At 32.1% G+C, this 21,688-nt stretch overlaps 1 protein-coding gene across 1 annotated transcript; it reads right to left on the bottom strand.

Annotated features, from left to right (window-relative positions):
- Positions 1-12,700: 12,700 nt before the first annotated feature.
- LOC143049251 (acid-sensing ion channel 1-like) lies at positions 12,701-20,917 on the bottom strand. The gene is made up of 7 exons (XM_076222951.1): positions 20,362-20,917; positions 19,391-19,492; positions 18,310-18,469; positions 17,367-17,420; positions 15,517-15,679; positions 14,665-14,759; positions 12,701-13,189 (listed from the first exon to the last, which is right to left on the bottom strand). The coding sequence occupies exons 1-7, from the start codon at positions 20,827-20,829 to the stop codon at positions 13,044-13,046; spliced, it is 1,188 nt and encodes a 395-aa protein (XP_076079066.1). The 5' UTR covers positions 20,830-20,917; the 3' UTR covers positions 12,701-13,043.
- Positions 20,918-21,688: the final 771 nt, after the last annotated feature.

Here is a 21,688-nt window from a genome sequence, read left to right as displayed (position 1 = left end):
ACGAAACAGACACAATAAATAAAATAGTCAAAATATGGGTACATCAGTCATCATCGTATAACAATTTTAAAAGGAACAATTTAACAGAACACAAAAACATCTATCTACGCACACATTTCTTTATTATTATGAGGCTGACATCATGCAGGAACTTCTTAGGAAGAAAGATAAGAAGTTAGCAATATCCTTTAACTCTACTTTCCGCTTTATAGATGATGTTCTTTCACTAAACAATTCAAAATTTGGTGACTATGTGGAAAGCATCTATCCAACCAAACTGGAGATAAAGGATACTACAGATACAGTTAAGTCGGCTTCATATCTTGACCTACATCTAGAAATTGACAATGAGGGTCGGTTGAAAACAAAACTTTACGACAAAAGAGATGATTTCAGCTTTCCAATTGTGAACTTTCCATTTCTAAGTAGCAACATTCCAGTAGCACCTGCATACGGGGTATATATCTCCCAATTGATACGATATTCCCGTGCTTGCATTTCCTATCATGATTTTCTTGATAGAGGTTTGCTGCTCACAAGGAAGCTATTAAACCAAGAGTTCCAAATGGTGAAGTTGAAATCATCCCTTCGTAAATTTTACGGAGGCTATCACGAGTTGGTTGACCGTTATGGAATAACCGTTTCACAAATGATATCGGATATGTTCCTTACGTCGTAACTACAATCCCCTTCCCTTTCATGAATATGACCTACCGAATTAGACTTTTTACCGAATTTGTAATCACATAAGCAACACGACGGGTGCCACATGTGGAGCAGGATCTGCTTACCCTTCCGGAGCACCTGAGATCACCCCTAGTTTTTGGTGGGGTTCGTGTTGTTTATTCTTTAGTTTTCTATGTTGTGTCGTGTGTACTATTGTTTTTCTGTTTGTCTTTTTCATTTTTAGCCATGGCGTTGTCAGTTTGTTTTAGATTTATGAGTTTGACTGTCCCTTTGGTATCTTTCGTCCCTTTTTCATTGATTTGTGTGTCTGACGTCAGAAAATGTTATACGTCACATAGATTTGTCGTTCAATGTGCATACAAACAATTTTTAAATTTACATAGGCAATGTTAGCATATAGGGTTAAAAAATCAAAAGTATGTAAGAATAAATTTCAGAAATAGACCGAGATTGAAAATAGTCCAAAAGTTATATATAGAATTTATAAGAATCCACAAATAGTTAATTCCACAACGCGATTGAATGATTTTGACGTTAATGGATTGGTTCAACGTATTTTGTAATTCATAATAGAAATATATCATAATGACATAAAATAGAACAATATCATACTGACGGGATCTTTTAAAGTACAGAGTCACGTTATAAGAACCAAAGAAATAACAAAGTCGCATATACAAAACACACCACCAAAAAATGAAAGACAGTACAAACACATTGACGAGATGTATATGTACCGAGCCACGTGAAACGGATATTACATAAAACCATTCAACAGTAAAAGTAATATCAATAATAAAACAAAGACAAATGAAAGAACTATAAAACATGTTGTTAAGATGATAAACAACATCAGTACGCAGTATCTATACATCAAGACCGTCGTGTATTATTTGTGAGTTGATACGGAATATTTATCAACAAGGTCTTGGAACCTTCCGATGAACTTTTTTAGAAAAAGAACGAGACGTTCTTTGACATACCCCTGGTTTATCAACTCTCTACTCAAACACTGATGACGTTTTACAAAGTCTGAGTAGGAGCTGCAAGCTCTTGAATATCGAATAAATTGGGAAATATATATCCCATATGCAGGTGAAGTTGGTATATTGCTACTAAGGTGGGGAAAATTTATAATTTCAAAATTAAAATCGTCTCGTTTGTCACAGATTCTGGTACTGAGATGACTGTGTAAGTCAAAACCAATATGGAAAATAAAACTGTTTTATATTATATTGCCAAGTAAGTTAAATACTTTTTAAAAATAGAAACTTTTCCGCCAATTAGAAAGAATTATAATTTGGGTAACTGGTTTCATTAAAGGTGTCCAGTTATCCAGATGGCCAACAAGCATATCCCAAAGGATACAGATAGATCATTTTGCGAATATCCTAGTATGCTTGAGTATTCTGAAAACTGTTATAAATAAAGGAAAGAGGCAACAATGTTCATAACGTCCAGATCAATCTAAGGTCAGTCTTGATCAATATTGTCACACATTCACAATTTCACAATTTCATTTTAATTTCGGTCAATTATCTCGATTATCTTGAAACTTTGTTAAGTATGGAGTGGTTAACAGTGTCATTAATGAACGTCAGATTTTAATTTTGTTTTTGTCGACAGAAAAAAAAATCAGAAGTCATTTATTTTTTTTGAAATCTGGATACTTTTATTTGAGTTTGAGTTTCAATATTATAATTATGAAAATTATAAAAAAAAAATATGATACACCATGCGACCTTATAACAGAGAATATGCTCCGATCTTCGATTCACGATAAGAATATGAAAAGTAAGTGTAACATTGAATAGTTACACTAACAAATTATTCATTAGACTACTTGGGTCTCCTTGATAAGATTGGGTAGCGATTGTGCGATATTTTGTACTTATTTTGTGTATACTCTCTGATAAATTATTATTTTTCGGTAATATACAAGTACATATAAACGACGTTCAGACTACATATTAAACTTCTCCGATTAAAAATAGTTCATTAACGCTGATTTTCAAACTCGCCCAAGATGTCGCAGATATAAACATCGTACATAGAAAAGGAGTAACGAGTCTGCTTATTATGCAATTTTCCAAAAAGATAACATTCCCGTTGATTTAGAACTCGTATGATATAAACAAATACTACAAATATCTATAAACAATCAATCTATAACTAGAATCGAAAGCTCTCGGTATTTGACAGACGGGCAGCTGGAAAATCTATTTTGCATGTGTGTATGCGTGATACTAATCACATATGGTTTGGTGTTTATATCGTATTCATTTGGACTATGACGGGTAGTTTTCTCATCAGCTATCTAAAACAAATCTTATTTTTTTATTTATTTTTTTTTGTTATGATTTTATCCTTATTGATTGACACCATCATCGTTTTAATTGATAAACTACTTTAATTATTATGAACAAATGTCCCTTTGGTATCTGTCACTTCTCTTTTTACTTCGACAAGTGATGATAAAAAAGGTTATGTACATAAACATTTAAAATGTTGGTTTCAACTTTTAGCAAAATAGGTTAATCAAAAGATACATCTACATTCAATTGAGAATGGAAATGGGGAATGTGTAAAAGCGACAACAACCCGACCATAGAACAGACAACAGCCGAAGGCCACCAATGGGTCTTCAATGTAGCGAGAAACTCCCGCACCCGGAGGCGTCCTTCAGCTGGCCCCTAAACAAATATTCATACTAGTTCAGTGATAATGGACGTCATACTAACCTCCAAATTATACACAAGAAACTAAAATTAAAAATCATACCAAAGGCCAGAGGCTCCTGACTTGGGACAGGCGCAAAATTGCGGCGGGGTTAAACATGTTTTTTTTTATATCTCAATCCTCCACATATACCTCTAGCCAATGTAGAAAAACAAACGCACAACAATACGCACAGTAAAACTCCGTTTAAGAGAAGTCCGAGTCCAATGTCAGAATATGAATCAAAATGAAAAAACAAAATGACAATAATACATAAATAATAACAGACTACTAGCAGTTACTGACATGCCAGCTCCAGACCTCAATTGAACTGATTGAAAGATTATGTCTTCATCATATGAATATCAGGCTTAATCCCTCCTGTTAGGGGTTTAGTATTATACCATCATGAAATATATGAAAAGAACATAACCCGTGTCATGTCAACAACTGGTTTTAGAATAAATGTGTTTCATTCCGATGCAAAGACCCTATAAATGAATCAATATTAAAACCAAAATATGCAATCTTTAATGACCTGACAACAGTAACGTAAATATATCCCTTCTTAATAAGTCTGTGTAAGGTTCGTTAGCTTTTGGGGTGAATACTGACCACTGTTGTGCTTTGTAAAGAATATTACCATAAAAGATTGGATGTGAAATACCTGAACGTATAAGATGTCTGTATGTTGAGTTATATTTACAAACTACTTTCTTTTACCGATGATAAAATTTAGTAAGTGTTTTGAGTAGTTTGTGATATCGAAAACAGTCTGTTTTGTTAACTAATCTAGATGCCTGGTAAATATAGATCAATATTATTTATAGTATAACAAACAACAAACCAATACGACGATTATGATTAAATGTGTATTGCTTTTATAAATACTGTTGGCATAATCCTAATAATAATGATCTGAAATAAACATATATGGAGGACATCCAGCTATATTTGGAGAATGAGAGACATTTCTTACTATATTTGATGAGTTTTACTACGTACTTTCACATGTTTCAGTAGTGTGTCTAAATTTTCACGACTTTATATGGTAATGGTGATATAATTTAAAATCATTCTCACTATTATGACTCAAGATCTAATTATTGAAGTACTTACCAAATATTGACATAAATTTTATTGTATCGTTTGTCACGTACAAAACATATCTAGAATTTCGTCTTACTAGTAAATATATCTATTGTCTCTTTATTAAAATCTTTCCTTAGCATGTGGCAGTTACATTATAGTAAAGTTTTATTAGCTATTTGTATAGAAAACACATCACCAATACAAATGAAGGTTAAGTATACCCATAAATATTCTTAGACAAAATTGGAAATGGTCATACACCCTACATCTTTAAATCGGCTTCTTTACCGCGGATCGATGGAACCTTTAAACAAAAGTTGAGATTTTCAAAGTGCTTGTATGAAGATAGATAAAAAAAAATGATAATATACAAATTTTCAGTAAAAGCATACAAAAGGTATAAACCAGTCAAATATGGACACGAAAATAAATGTAATCGCTTGAACTCTAAAACCAGGTTGTGTTGACGGATTTGGATTAGTTTCTAGCAAAACATCATTTATCAACCTCCACACGATTCTTTAATCATGTCCAAATCAGGCACATACCAAAAGTAGTAATAGTTCACGATTTAAGTTTATGGATATGTGGACCAAATACATAATTGAAATATTTCACCTGTAAGTTGCGACACTGAAACCCTTAAGGTGGCATGGGTGTCTTCCTCCTACTTGGATTGTAAAACAACAGAGAACCAAAGGTCCATATTTTCTATCAAGTTAGCAAAATGTGATGCAGGAATGCAGATATTTAATGTGAATTTTCATTTAAAAGAACCAATTTATAAGAATATAACTTACAAATATCAATAATTTTGCAAATGTTGATTAGTTTTGGCTGCTTTTCATTTTTTTTAAATTGTCATTTCAAGGAGAGGTAACTCTAAAACAGTGCATTTTCTGAAGGATTCTACATGAAATTTTCCTATTTTGTACATTAGCCGGAAAAAACGAACAGTGACCCTATCTTTTCTTTTGATATTCTCAAAGCATTGTCTGAAAGGAATCTTTTCCTTAAGTATTTAACAATTCTATCATTTTGTTTAGTTTCTAATCACAAAATGGTTTTTCCCTGTATTATCCATACAAAATGTGTCATTTTGTCACGTCCTGTAGCTTGAGAAAATGCGCGGTGACCTATCATTTTTATTATATTTTTGAACATAAATCAATAGATACTACGTTTTGGCGAAGTATGAACAAATTCTATCATTTTTATTTTAGACTCCCATACCACCTTAAAACCGACCAAATCGAAATTATGATCATCAACCTTGTAAATGCAGGTTAAAAAAAATACTCAACTCCAAGGTATATTCAAAAAGGGGAAAGTCCATCAAACTTACGAAACCAAACGCTCTACCTTATCATCCAACGGAACAATATAAAACTGTATATAACTCGGTATGTCATACAAGTCATTTATATGTAGGTATTCTACAAATCATTTCGAATACATCTTTTACTTCAAAAGAAAACAGTTAAATCAAAGATATTTCATTTTTTTTGGAAGTTTTTCTGAGTTTCGTACATTATTCCATAGGTTTTGTTCAAAACCCTAGCCCTAAACTCACTTGACGTATTATTATATAATTCTTTATTTTAGAAAACTCGGGCTGCATTGCAAAAGGCACCATTATATGAATAAAGGCCGAACGAAAATTAAGATTCTACGGTTACACATTCGTTCGTTCCTCAAAACACATTGCTTTACCTTTAACTGTTTTGGGATTTGATATAAACCTTGTGATGGTTCAATTATAAACCCAAACCCCATGACTGACTTACCCTTTTTTAAAGGATTGGTTCCATGTTTTACTGTTACATATTTACTTTTATAATCTTTTGATTTTATGGTTTAATTTTGATTGAAAATTTTCTATCCCTACACATATTTATTTGAATGGACTATTTTTGTTTAAGCGTTCAATCATCAATAAAAGCAACAGTAGTATACTAGTGGTCAAAAGTCTTAAATCGATTGAAAGAAAACAAATCGGGTACATACTAAACCTGAGGGTAACATATTCACTTTAAGATGAAAACAAAGGAACAACAGGAACAACGAAGTGCAACAAAAAAAAACACCAACACACATAGAAACGAACTAGTTACAACTGCCATATACCTAATTTGGTTCAAGACAGTTTTTAAAACATTATTGGATGAACCTGGTTTAATGGGTAGTCAAACCATCCGCTTTATTACAATGTTAAAAAATATTCCTAAAACGACAACACTACGTTACAGAAACGTGACAAGAACATGCCTACCAGAGAAACGCACAAACAAAAATTTAATGGTCGACACAACATGCAAACCGCAAAACGACAACGAACATACTAATGAGAAACACCACAAAATATCAAAAACGATGACGCACTAACGTTACTAACATGCAATCATGGCAATGATGTTACGCAAAGGCAATTTTATAATTATTTGGACACACGATAGGACAAATAACAGGTTATATAACCAAAACCAGAAACATCAAAAATAAAAACATGAATGTTGGATGTACAAAATACACGTCGTATAGCAATGCAAATTCACACTCGATGTAACAGTCATGTTCGGAAATATGTCACATTCGATATTTTGCAGACAGACGACATAGATGTTAAACCACAATCATAGACGTGGTTTAACTGTCATTAGTTAGTTAAGACTCAGACACATCGACTAGATCAACCAATGTGTGATGGTGTCCATAAAACTTACTAGATCAACCAATGTGTGATGGTGTCCATACATTTACTAGATCAACCAATGTGTGATGTGTCCATAAAATTTACTAGATCAACCAATGTGTGATGGTGTCCATAAAATTTACTAGATCAACCAATGTGTGATGGTGTCCATAAAATTGACTAGATCAACCAATGTGTGGTGGTGTCCATAAAATTTACTAGATCAACCAATGTGTGATGGTGTCTATAAAATTTAATAGATCAACCAATGTGTGATGGTGTCCATAAAATTCACTAGATCAACCAATGTGTGATGGTGTCCATAAAATTCACTAGATCAACCAATGTGTGGTGGTGTCCATAAAATTGACTAGATCAACCAATGTGTGATGGTATCCATAAAATTCACTAGATCAACCAATGTGTGATGGTGTCCATACATTTACTAGATCAACCAATGTGTGATGTGTCCATAAAATTTACTAGATCAACCAATGTGTGATGGTGTCCATAAAATTGACTAGATCAACCAATGTGTGATGGTGTCCATAAAATTGACTAGATCAACCAATGTGTGGTGGTGTCCATAAAATTTACTAGATCAACCAATGTGTGATGGTGTCTATAAAATTTAATACATCAACCAATGTGTGATGGTGTCCATAAAATTCACTAGATCAACCAATGTGTGATGGTGTCCATAAAATTCACTAGATCAACCAATATGTGGTGGTGTCCATTAAATTGACTAGATCAACCAATGTGTGATGGTATCCATAAAATTCACTAGATCAACCAATGTGTGATGTTGTCCATAAAATTCACTAGATCAACCAATCTGTGATGGTGTCCATAAAATTAACTACATCAACCAATGTGTGATGGTATCCATAAAATTTACTAGATCAACCAATGTGTGATGGTGTCCATAAATCTACTACATCAACCAATGTGTGATGGTTTCCATAAAATTTACTAGATCAACCAATGTGTGACGGTGTCAATAAAATTTACCAGATCAACCAATGTGTGATGGTGTCCATAAAATTTACTACATCAACCAATGTGTGATGGTGTCCATAAAATCTACTACATCAACCAATGTGTGATGGTGTCCATAACATTTACTACATTAACCAATGTGTAATGGTGTCCATAAAATTTACTAGATCAACCAATGTGTGATGGTGTCCATAAAATTTACTAGATCAACCAATTCGTGATGGTGTCCATAAAATTTACTAGATCAACCAATGTGTGATGGTGTCCATAAAATTTACTAGATCAACTAATGTGTGATGGTGTCCATAAAATTCACTAGATCAACCAATGTGTGATGGTGTCCATAAAATTTACTAGATCAACCAATGTGTGATTGTCCAGAAAATTTACTAGATCAACCAATGTGTGATGGTGTCCATAAATTTACTAGATCAACCAATGTGTGATTGTCCATAACATTTACTAGATCAACCAATGTGTGATGGTGTCCATAAAATTCACTAGATCAACCAATGTGTGATGGTGTCCATAAAATTTACTAGTACAACCAATGTGGGATGGTGTCCATAAAATTTACTAGATCAACCAATGTGGGATTGTCCATAAAATTTATTAGATCAACCAATTTGTTATGGTGTCCATACAATTTACTAGATCAACCAATGTGTGATGGTGTCCATAAAATTTACTACATCAACCAATGTGTGATGGTGTCCATAAAATCTACTACATCAACCAATGTGTGATGGTGTCCATAACATTTACTACATTAACCAATGTGTAATGGTGTCCATAAAATTTACTAGATCAACCAATGTGTGATGGTGTCCATAAAATTTACTAGATCAACCAATTCGTGATGGTGTCCATAAAATTTACTAGATCAACCAATGTGTGATGGTGTCCATAAAATTTACTAGATCAACTAATGTGTGATGGTGTCCATAAAATTCACTAGATCAACCAATGTGTGATGGTGTCCATAAAATTTACTAGATCAACCAATGTGTGATTGTCCAGAAAATTTACTAGATCAACCAATGTGTGATGGTGTCCATAAATTTACTAGATCAACCAATGTGTGATTGTCCATAAAATTTACTAGATCAACCAATGTGTGATGGTGTCCATAAAATTCACTAGATCAACCAATGTGTGATGGTGTCCATAAAATTTACTAGTACAACCAATGTGGGATGGTGTCCATAAAATTTACTAGATCAACCAATGTGGGATTGTCCATAAAATTTATTAGATCAACCAATTTGTTATGGTGTCCATACAATTTACTAGATCAACCAATGTGTGATGGTGTCCATAAAATTTACGCAGTGTCATTTTTTATATTTCCTTCTCATAACTCTGTTGGAGCAGTTTCTGCCTGAAGAGCTCACTCTGTAAGTCAGTAAAGTGTGAACATTCACGAGCAAAACTCATCAATTAAGATATGAAGATAAGATAAGATATTATAAAATAAATTTATTTTATTAAAGTGTCACGTTTTACACGATTTACACAAGTACAATCACATAAAAAAAAAAGATCAGCACCCAGCCTTAAAAGACTTATGAGACACTGTTATAATTTGACATGAATATCAATAATGTGGTCATTTTTATAAATTTCCTGTTTACAAAACTTTTAATTTTTCGAAAAACTAAGGATTTTCTTATCCCAGGCATATATTACCTTAGATGTATTTGGCACAACTTTTTGGAATTTTGGATCCTAAATGCTCTTCAACTTTGTACTTGTATGAGCGTCACTGATGAGTCTTATGTAGACGAAACGCGCGTCTGGCGTACTATAAATTATAATCCTGGTACCTTTGATAACTATTTACACCACTGGGTCGATGCCACTGCTGGTGGACGTTTCGTCCCCGAGGGAATCACCAGCCCAGTAGTCAACACTTCGGTGTTGACATGAATATCAATAATGTGGTCATTTTTATAAATTTCCTGTTTACAAAACTTTGAATTTCTGATTGTTGTTTTCTAATTATTACCCAGTGAAAAAGTTGTATGCATAAAATACTTGAACTTTGTACGAAATATACAAATATTCGAGTTCCCATACATTCGACAATTCACTAATGTTTTCGCATGCAAGATTTTGTTTGCTCTCTCTAAGATTTAAGAATTGTCACACTATTTGTGGATTGCGACCTTCCAAGCTTTGGAATTATATAAAAATCTAAAGTCAACATCAAACAAGAGATGCGCGGAAGACACTATACTTGTATTAGAGGAACAAACGTTTAAAGTAAAAAAAAAAATTTTTTTTGGCCAGTATATTTAGAGAATTCTTGATTTAACGCGAAATGTCCTCAAGATAGCGATAAGAGTTGTTGAATTTTCAATCAAATTTAAAGCGTCTTACGTGGTTTAACTACCTGCTAAAAGATCTTTATACAACCAAGTCAACACTTTTGAGACTTTAGCGGTACGGTTGATTACAAAGTGATAGGAGTGAACAGTCGATACATCAGATCTAGTCAATCTGACCACCTGGCAAATATTTTCTAGAATATGGAGGCCAAAATAAATAAATACATCAAAAGAGCTAGATTCTGTTAAATGTGTCGATCGGGAAGAATTGAAGGAATGATTTTTTTTGGAGCCATGTCATTTTCATTTAAGATTATCATGATCTGACCACCATTTCTTTTAATATGAACGATACGAGTTAATATCAACAGGAAGTCACTTCAGCCTTATTCTCCATACAGTGTCAGACAATTGACATCAAGGCTACCCATTACCATTATCGCACTCAATTAATTCAAAATGTATTTACGTTGGGTATTAAACAGGATTTCCACATGTAGACACTGATTTGAGTTGTGTACACTTCGTTTGCAATCATAAAACAGCTAACATTTAGCGTGTGAGTTACAATTGTACTATTTTGTGATTTCGTCATGGAAATTCCCAATACAGACGGTTGAAGACAAACTGCAGAATCGAATACAGTTATTAATTAAGTCATTATTATTATCACCTTTCAACAAAAGGTTTACAATAATTAAGCTTTTTTAAAATGTTAGCATGAATTAATTGATAAGGAAATGCCTACACCTATTAACGACCATGTCTTATACGATTTCGTGCATGCTCAGACGACGTACTGCCCGCTAAAAAAACCTCTTTGTTTTAATACTTGACCAATTTCGCGATTTCACGATCATATTTTTGTATTTTGTAATTGATCCAACTTAACAAAATAAGCATTTAAGACTCATACATATTTAGGTGTTTCTGTCAACGAAGACGCTTTTAGATAATTAGGTCAAATGGTTAACAAACAAATAGCCCATAAAAGATGAAATTTTTAAATAAATCATTATATGAAAATGTCTATTTTGATATGAAAAGATCTAAATGGTCGCAATATTTGTTCATTTTCTGCTAAGCACACAATGAAAGCTATCTTCTTTCATCACCATAGTTGTAGGTGCAGTTTTTGCCCTTGTTGATAAGTTCATAGCCAGTAAACATGTAACAGCCTGATATATTAACTGAGATATGCAAACGTCATACGATGGAGCAAAGGATATTTAGCTGTTTTACCATAAATAATCACCGGGTTTGTACTTTCATTAGCAAGATCTGCTTACCCTTCCGGATCACCTGTGATTAACGCTGGTTTTCGTTGGGATTAGTGTTGCTAAGTCTTAAGGATTATGTACCCTTGTGTTGATTCAATGCGAAACATTTGGAAATTTTATAGAAAATCCACAGCCTTTATCCTTGTACTCTCATATTTGGCAATTTGAAGACTGATAGATATAGGATTATTGCATGCAGTGCTAGCATTAATTTCCTACAAACATGTTTATTAATGTAGTTTTTGGTTAAAACAAATAAAAATATGGACCAAATCAAGTACACCTTTAAGAGTGCGCTCAAATTTATCGACTCAGCACGAGGTAGTTTGGAATTTACAGGTTAGTAACAACATTTTGAAGAAAATGAACACTAGTACATCATTGAAAAGCAAGTGAGTTATCTATGTATCAAATTTTATAACGAAAATCTCTGTATTAAAGGAATGATAAACAGACAAATCAAAATAAGAAACAAAAACTGAGGGAACATCACGTACTCCAAAAGAAGACAGGGTGCTTGAGTCGACAGATAAGCGTCTCCTTCAATGCATGCAAATTCACATTTAACAATGGGACACGATCGTTAAAATTACGGATCAGACAACTATACTGCTATCTTTAAATGAAGTACGTAAAGTGTGACCATGCAAGAGCGTGTAGCATAATCTTAGACTCTGCACTTATTTCAGCGTGGGTTATTGAGTAAAATAGCATTACCAATATAAGAGTGAAATTAAAGAACTTATCGAGATGTTTTCTCTTTGAATTCTGATTCATATGTGAACAAAAACAATACGGCTAGTAGTGGTAACCAATTACTACACCCAATGGAATACCGACTGCCTGATGAATTATCAGTCCACCATCAGTTTTAAAATAAAGGTAAGACCTAAATTGATTATGGTTTATTTAGTGACAGAACATCATAAATATATCAAAACTAAAATTCAAGAGCTTTGATAATAAAAGGGAATATTAAAGAGTTGATATTAATGAAATTAATGGTTGCGCTATTGTTTAATATATTTAGTTTTTGTTTGAATTTCAAACATAAAGTACCAATTTGAACATTGCATTTAACTTTCCTGAAAATAACACAAGAATAAATGAAAGAATTCATTATTGATTGTACATCATTCGTCATGTATGTGAGAGTATAACCAGCACTTGTCTTTTCACTTGTAACAAGTTGAATGCAAATCAAACTGTGTTGTTTCTATTTGAGCAATCTTGTTTTCATCCTTATTTTGCTATTTTCTCCACTCTGTTTTCCCTGCTTCTTAGGTTGCAAACAAATGTCCAGACAGCAAATACCAGAAACTCCAAAAGTTCTGTGAGGGTAACGATACTGGCTCCAAGAAACAATCCCATCTGGCCTCCAAGGTTTGCTTATGAATGAAAAAAAATTATTAATTATATCACAATGATTCCTTGATTCACTCGAATCGAGTTCAATATTAAACTATAAATTACTGTTCTGAACATAAATTGGCAAATACATATTTTTTCTTAAATTTTTGGATTAAAAAAAAAGACAAATACTTAGCTATGTGTGTTGTTCTCATTCGGGCTAGCGGGATAAAGGACTGATAAATTTTACTGCCGCTTGAAAAATCAATAAATGTTGTACGGTTTTAAATTCTGGCTTGCAGATTCACTGACATATCGTTGTGTGGTCTTATAGTGTTATATGTCACTACGTTCTTTGTAGTGAAATGTTCTGTCATAGCCTTAAAGAATTATAACTAATGAAATTATTTTTGATCAAAGACCTTAGTCTATTGTTCCCATCAATTTGCTAGCAATTCTTGTCTTACCAAAGATAAATTGAAAGTTTTAATGTTGAATGTTTGACTGTTTTTGGAATAGTTTGGAACCTGTTTTCACTACTGATAATTATCAATGTAACCTCTGAATAGATCAACATGATCACATACTTTATAAATATATATCGAGCAGAGGAATATTTTGGTATCTGCTATGACTAACGATAAGTAGCAATGTAACCGCAGAACAGACCAAATGATAACATACATGCTGAATATATCGAGCAGATGAATATTTTGGTATCTGCTATGACTAACGATAAGTAGCAATGTAACCGCAAAACAGATCAAATGACAACATACATACTGAAAATGTTGAGCAGATATATATATATATATATATATTATTAATTCGTATATTTTAACAAATTTGATTCGTTTAGGGATAGTCACATGTTAAACTATATTTTCGAAGGTAGAGTGAAAACGGCGGATAGCAAAATGCATATTGACCGACAAAAAGCATATTGCACGGTTATTTTTAGAATATCTAAAAACCGATATACTTTGTGACGTCATGTAATGAATTTCATGATATTGTTAAACGTTTTGAAACAAATGATATCTCTGATCGATTATTTGACGAAAAAAATCTTCAAATACATAAGATGTAAAAAAAAAAAAAAAAAAAAGTAAATGAAATAACAACTAATATGTTGTTATTGTCAAGGAGACAATGTTATCTATAAAATTCCAAAAAACCTAAATGACGAATTGATACAAATATGGTCGGAAATTAATAATATAACAAATATAGCCTTTGTATGAGGTCAATACAGGATATATCGACCCAAAGAAGTATATCGACCTCGGACTTCGTCCTCAGTCAATATACTTATTTCAAGTCAATATATCCTTGTATCGACCTCATACAAAGGCTATATTTGTATAATATTGGTACCTGTTTTAACTACCGATAGATAACAATCAAAATAATGATATACATACAAAATATATCACGAGCAGAGGAATATTGTGAAACCTGCTTTGACTACGGATAATGTCACTGTGGAAGTGCTTCATTATAATATACTCACCAAATATATCTCCGGCAGAGGAATATTTTGGTACCTGCTTTGAAATCGTTGTAGAAAGTTGGTCAAAATAAATATGGAGGGATATGTAGTTTTTTCTGAAATACAAATAATAACAATACATATAAACAATATCATAATTCAAATCTGAAACAGTGCTATATTTAATATATTTATTACTTCTAGACTTCTAGAGGTCAATATGTACATTTGAAGAGGCTCAAAACAGACTAAATACAAGTTAGGAAAAAAAATCCTTTTCAAAATAAAAACGAGTTCACCAATGATAAATTATTGATTATAAAATAAGGACAACAACTCATTCTGATCTTTGAAAGGCATATCAACATAACGAGAACCACTAGCGGGAACCACTTTACATTACATTGAATAATAAGGTTAACAGCTGAACATGCATGCTACAATATAGGTTCAATAGCTAGTATTATGAATAAATATCTATTGTCAAGGTCAAATTGGCCTAAGAAAAATGACAATGACAAACATGGTCTTATGTACTAAAATATCTAATAGAGTGATACATAACAAAGAACAATGTTCTAGACCCAAACAATAAAAAATGAACTTTAGTATGCTCTCTGTTGAATGGCAATTCAATGTATAAGTGCAAGGAGATGTAAAGGTTTGAATCTATTATCTTAATTTTGAATCCACTGGAATAAAACTGTTTGTTCTGTTGACCGAAGACATTTTATTAACCTAAATGTGTTTTATATATTAAAAGAAGATAGCCGTGATGTATGGTCAATTGGTACCTAACGACTCAAAGAAGCCATAATATAATAGGCAATTTTATTAAAGACCCTCAAAAATTATACCTGATTGTACGTTTACCTGTAATAGTTCAAATCTTTTACTCCAACGAAATCAAATAACTTCTCACTGTAGAAATCCGATGGAAATAGTGATGACGTCAATGACACGTCATAATGTGTGTATGAACACGACAATGGACAATCACACTTATCAACTAGCTTTGATATGTTGTAGTAGTCTCCTTAAACAAAGAATGTAAACAACTGTCATATATAATGTTTTAAAATATAACACGTATGGTCGTAGAGGTGAAACAACGCTGGTCTTTTTAATTGTTGGTCAACTGAAGAAAAAAAATTGTTTGTAATACAAACTGCGGCGTTTACGAATGCATAAAACTGTATTGCATTGCATACCATATTTTGATCGGACTGTAATTTCTAAATAAATCATTATAGATGCAAGGCTTAAATTATGTAAGTCAGACGTCCCTTTCATCTACAAAATGCTCTTCAGTAAACTAGAATTAAAAAATATAAAATGTCAAATAAAGATATACATTGAAGAGCACGTCGGACCCACAATAAATTGCCAAATAAAGCTAAGTCTGTAGTACTTTTGATCCTATCCAAACTAGTAAAGGTTTATGTCTGTCCACAACTATAGAACAATTATAAAAGCTGAAGTTGGTTCTTTTCATATATAAATGGAAAAATTAGTACTATAGTCCAATTTACAAAACAAAAGTTAATGGTCTGCTTTGTACTCATAAAACATCTTTATTCTATCCAAATAATATTATTACTTCTGCCATCCGGCAATCAAACCCATATGTAAATACGCTGCCACTTTAAGACAAAATGGGTAAATATAATTTAATGTCTGCATTAGAAGAGTGTTGCTTTTCTTGTTATTTAAAAACCATTGTAACCGTTTTTCCATGGGTTTTTAGGTTGGGGCAACAATTTTACCATTATATATACACCCTCGTCTTTCTGAGGCAAACGCAAATTTTGTCTTTACTGCCAATTCTAGATTTTTCTTAAAATGCATAAGATTTGCGAACAGTAAGTAATAAACTCAAAACAAGGCTGTTTTTAGATGCAAGTAAAAAATTTGAGTATTTTGATAAATACTACATGATGACAGAAGGAGGCAGACGGATTCTTGTTTGAATGTATGTTATCAAAAATAATCCTTAAGGTTACCAATATAACTTCTGTCTCTAAACCGCTAAATTGTTTTTAATTATTATTAAATTCTATTGTATTTAAGTCTAGTGTTGTTAGTCTTGAGTAGACGAAACGCGCGTCTGGCGTACTAAATTATAATCCTGGTACCTTTTTTTACACCACTGGGTCGATGCCATTGTGGTGGCCGTTTCGTCCCCGAGGGTATCACCAGCCAGTAGTCAACACTTCGGTGTTGACATGAATATCAATAATGTGGTCATTTTTATAAATTTTGGATTTTCAATGCTCTTCAACCTTGTACTTGTTTGGCTTTAAATATGTTTTTTTTATATATAAATATTTTGATGAGCGTCACTGATGAGTCTTGAGTAGACGAAACGCGCGTCTGGCGTACTAAATTATAATCCTTGCACCTTTGATAACTTTTTAAAGTTAAGACTTCTATAAAACGTTCAATCCACCATTTTCTACATCTGAAAATGCCTGTACCAGTTGTTGTCAATTCGTTTGATGTGTTTTATTTTTTTATTTTGCCATGTGGTTAGAGATTTTCCAATTGAACCTTCCTCGTTCAGTATTTTTATTTCCTAAAGAATTCGTGTACAATCTTGTTCTAAACTAAAGTTACACAAGTTTCTTACAATGCATCTATGTATCTTAACTTATTGAGATACAGAATTAAATTTGAAATATTAAGATCAATGTGTACTTTGTGAATATGATGACACACTTTACCTGTTGCTTTCATAATACATGTAGCCAGGTCAAACTTAGAGCAGTAATATGTATCTACAACAAAGTGCACATATTTCATCAATACTGATTACTGTTTCTAGTAAAAACAACGAGAAAGCAAAGTATTTAATATCCGGTCCATTTTATGTTTTCTTTACGTATAAACCAGTAAAATTTTACTGCATCTCCAGTATATGATATTCTAGAAAAAACGAACCAGATTATTTTGTATTTGACTATGCTCTTATATTTGGATTACAACAGAACAACAAAAATATTTCCTTTTCTGACAATATAAGTTTTCTTATTTTCTTTGAATTCTATTTAATCAATCATAACCAACAATTTAATGGTACAGGTGTTCCATAGTACATGGTAAGGTTTGAAGTTTTACAATTGACAGTCACAAAACTAACGTTCCTCGTAATATAAGTTCTAAATAGAAGAAAAGTTATGAAATATTATTTCCACTGGATTTAGTAAAAAAGTAAGTATTCCTAACGAAATACAGGTTAGAGAATAATTTTTTCAACAGAAATTAATATTATGGCATTTTTTATAATAAAGTTTAAAGGAACGTTTGTTACTTGAAACAAATATTTGTTAACAAAGTCACGTGATAATCTCTATATCACGTTATCATGTGATGGTTTTCTCTTTTACTTTTATTTGTAATTATTGTGTTGTTAACACATCTCAGAAAGTGTCAATGCTACATGTTGATTATTATTTATTCAACATTTTGCAATTAAAACCATACACACATATCCCGGTCACTGTCTAGTATCGTCAAACTGATAAAGTTTTAATCGAATCCTTAAGTGGCACCGATAAAGGCAAAACATTGTAGCAACAGATGAGAAATAAAAGTTGATATTAGTTCTGTCTCATTTGTTGCATCCACTAGTATATCTTTTCGAGTTTAATTATTTCTGGTACTTACTGTTATGTGTGTAAGGGAGACAATTACACCTGTCTAAAAGATAAGATGATAAACAATCCCTATAACAAGAGCTTCTATAGTATTCAGAACCGTCGTCGTTCTTGTGCTCTCTACAAAATACATTCTCCATAGCTTCATAGGGCTTCGGCAAATACTCAAACTAAAATAGGCATCCATAAAAAAATCTTAATACAGTTATCTTAAATTCTAAACAAATAAATACTTATGGCTGCTTTTAGTTACATGAACGAAAACTTATATCAACATTACGATAACGAGATTTTGTATTAATAATTTGTATAAATGGTGATCTTTTGAAGATTAAACTTATTGAAATAAAGGTATTTTCTTATTTTAAAAAAATGTTACCAATAGTTATCAAAGGTACCAGGGTTATAATTTAGTACGCCAGACGAGAGTTGAAAAACATTAAACTTGTATTCACGTAGATGTAATATGGTAAGGCATGATTTATCATTGAAATTAAAGTAATATGAAACGACTGACTGGTGAAAAATAATGTTTATCAAATTCTTGAACCAATGCATGTATATATCATAAACTTAGTCTTCTGTGCACGGTTTTATCCTCTTTTTTTACGCAAACATATTGTATAATCATCATTTTTTTTCTCTGTCTGTTAATATGTAAAAATATGACAGCTCCTTAATTGTCGTGTTTTGAAGCCATAGTTTACCGAGTGTCACCTTATAGTAAACAATCAACAAAGAAGCATGGATATTGAGAACATGTTTAACATGTACAATCAGGTAACAGTTTATTATAATGAAAGATCCATGCGTATTGCGATCACCAGATTTTTACGAGAAGGGTCACTCTAAGGTCACTTTGCATACGGAAAATATGTTGGCGATTTGGTTCCTGGAAGCAAGCAATTAAAAAAAGTAAACTTCTTCTAAATGTGGACAAATTAAAGAATGTTCTTTGGAAAAAGTATGTGTACAAAAGTTTTATAATGAAAACTATCCATTTATTTATAAAAAAAAAAAAATATGCATTATTTTTTTTTAATTTGAGGTTTCATATGACTTTAAATGTTAACCATTACAAATATATTTACCTGTTTTTTAGTCACCGAAGCATATACATCTCTTCCTGGTTCAACATAAAAACCGCTTACTCCTTGGAAAATAGGATCTTCATTTGGATCATGAACTAAGAACTGAGAAAAAAATAACATTGAATTTAATATTTAGTTTTTGGCATATCAATATCTTATTGGTCTATTTCTTCATCTTATCCATTGTTATCCATTCTTCTGATGTCTTTGAGCTTTTGATTTTGCCATTTGAGATAGGACTTTTCGTTTTGAATTTGAGTTCAGTATTTCAGTGTGTTTACTTTTTATCTCTCTACGTCAAAATTTTGGTCGGTCAGCATGATAAGCAAAATGTTTCCTTATCTATTCATCTCTCAAAATTTTGATGGGTTACTGCAATTTTACTGCGTTAGGTGCGCCTTTCGATAATAAATGTCTCTTCGGAGATTCTCGAACGTAGTGACGTTACGCACGGTATTGCGTCGCAAGACGTAACATGTATAATTGACAAATTTGACGTCATATACTAACTTTGACATTATGTTATCAAGAGCGGAGTACCTACTCGATCGACTTTTATCAAATAAATACCATAAGCTGAAGAAATGTTTCAAAATTTATCATGTATAAGACAATTAATTAAGTAGAAATTCAAAAAAAAATCCATGAGACCCCTTCTGGTTAAACACTCAGACAAAGTTTCATACCAGAACATGATGTGATAGATCTAGATACATTGGCCTTTTGTTGGCAACTTTACGCCGTTTGCTATTTTTACCTTGAAATGATTTATAAACATGAATTGGTATACACCCTTAATATAAGTTTATAATAATCGTCATATCAAGTATCATATATTTGTTTTAACCTGTATTTTCCCTGAAGACACTATTTATTCATGAAACAATTGTATCTTTTAAGCCTATGTTTCCTATGATTAACTTCAATATTAATGAACAATGTGGTGTTAATTCAACATAGGAAACAATTACCTGAAGTCCTTCGCCATACGTTTTGCCATAGTAGTTATTTGCACTGTCCAAATCAAGCATCAAAGTCAAATGAAAGACTGATCCTACGTTATTTGTTTTTATTTTCATATCTGGATTTGATGTCAAACATGGTCCACTGCGAGTCAATTTAACTTTGAAGTATTTCCTAACATCTAAATTATTAAAATGAAAACTTCCTTTTGACAAAATTCCACCAGGTTCAAGAATATGTTTGTGATCTGTCATTACATCGTCGAATGTTTGGTTACGGTAAAACCCTTCTTGTTCAAAAAACGGATCGCTCCAGTTCGTTTTAACATTTGAGTAAATGCCTAAAGGACTTATATTAAAGTAATAACTATCTATCCTTGAATCATTTTTAATTGCACTTTTATTTAATGAATTTAAATCGCAAATTGTCACTGTTGGAAACTCTATTTCATTTTGAGGTTGGGTATATTGTGTCATTGTTGAGGGATATGTATAATAATGTTTTAATTCCGCTACCACCGTTACTGTAAGGTATACACCACATGATAAAATAATACAGGTCCACAATAACCTGAAACCAGAAATGGAGAAAATTGAATTATTATATGTAATGCTCTGAAATTATTAGTTTCATGTTCAAATTTTTTTATGTCATTTTTTTAATAACAATACACAAAGAATAATGTCAATTGGACCTGCTTTAATAAAACTACACTTGAACTTTTACTGGATACTTTTTTTGTTCGCTATGGAAATTCTGTATATCGTCAAGTTATCAAACAAAAAATTAAATAACACTTTTAGATATTTAGAAGATATTTTAGATAATATTTTGGCTCTTAATAATGAAGACTTCAGTATGTTACTTAATGTATTTGTTGGACTCGGAGGTTCGATGAGGACGCTAAGGGGACGACCATTTGATATTCGGGGGAAGGGGGGGGGGGGCAGGAGGATTTTGAAAATTAATAACTCAGCCTTGATAATCACAAAAATAAATGGTTTGTTCTGTGGTAGTTTGAAAATAAATTACTTGATTTGCAATGTATAGAAAATAAATAACTCAGCAGGTCTAATCGAACGTATGAGATGGCACCAGATTCTTCATAAATTCATCATAAATGCATCTTTTTTCCCCAAAAAAATCGGGAAATACTTTCCAAATTTTTTAATAACAAAAGTATAAATATTATATAAATATACTTGAAATGTCTGAAAATTGGTTTCATTTAACTTGAGGTATATTGTCTCAGGAAACCTTACCTCACTTTTATTTTAACAGGGCCGTAACTACATGTAGGAAATTTTAAAACCAAACGGTGTCTCCATATCAAAT

Source organism: Mytilus galloprovincialis, chromosome 10 (assembly GCF_965363235.1).
Source record: "Mytilus galloprovincialis chromosome 10, xbMytGall1.hap1.1, whole genome shotgun sequence".
Lineage (NCBI taxonomy): Eukaryota > Metazoa > Mollusca > Bivalvia > Mytilida > Mytilidae > Mytilus > Mytilus galloprovincialis.
The sequence above is the reverse complement of the archived record's forward strand: the minus strand, read 5'-3'. Positions and strand labels throughout refer to the sequence as shown.

Excerpts from the sequence above, each read along its gene's own strand:
- LOC143049251 (XM_076222951.1), bottom strand. The coding sequence starts at position 20,829 with ATGACACAATATACCCAACCTCAAAATGAAATAGAGTTTCCAACAGTG. Across the intron at positions 19,493-20,361 it reads CGTATGGCGAAGGACTTCAG|TTCTTAGTTCATGATCCAAA; the intron begins GTAATTGTTTCC and ends TTTTTTTCTCAG. Across the intron at positions 18,470-19,390 it reads CTTCGGTGACTAAAAAACAG|TTTGAGTATTTGCCGAAGCC; the intron begins GTAAATATATTT and ends TGCCTATTTTAG.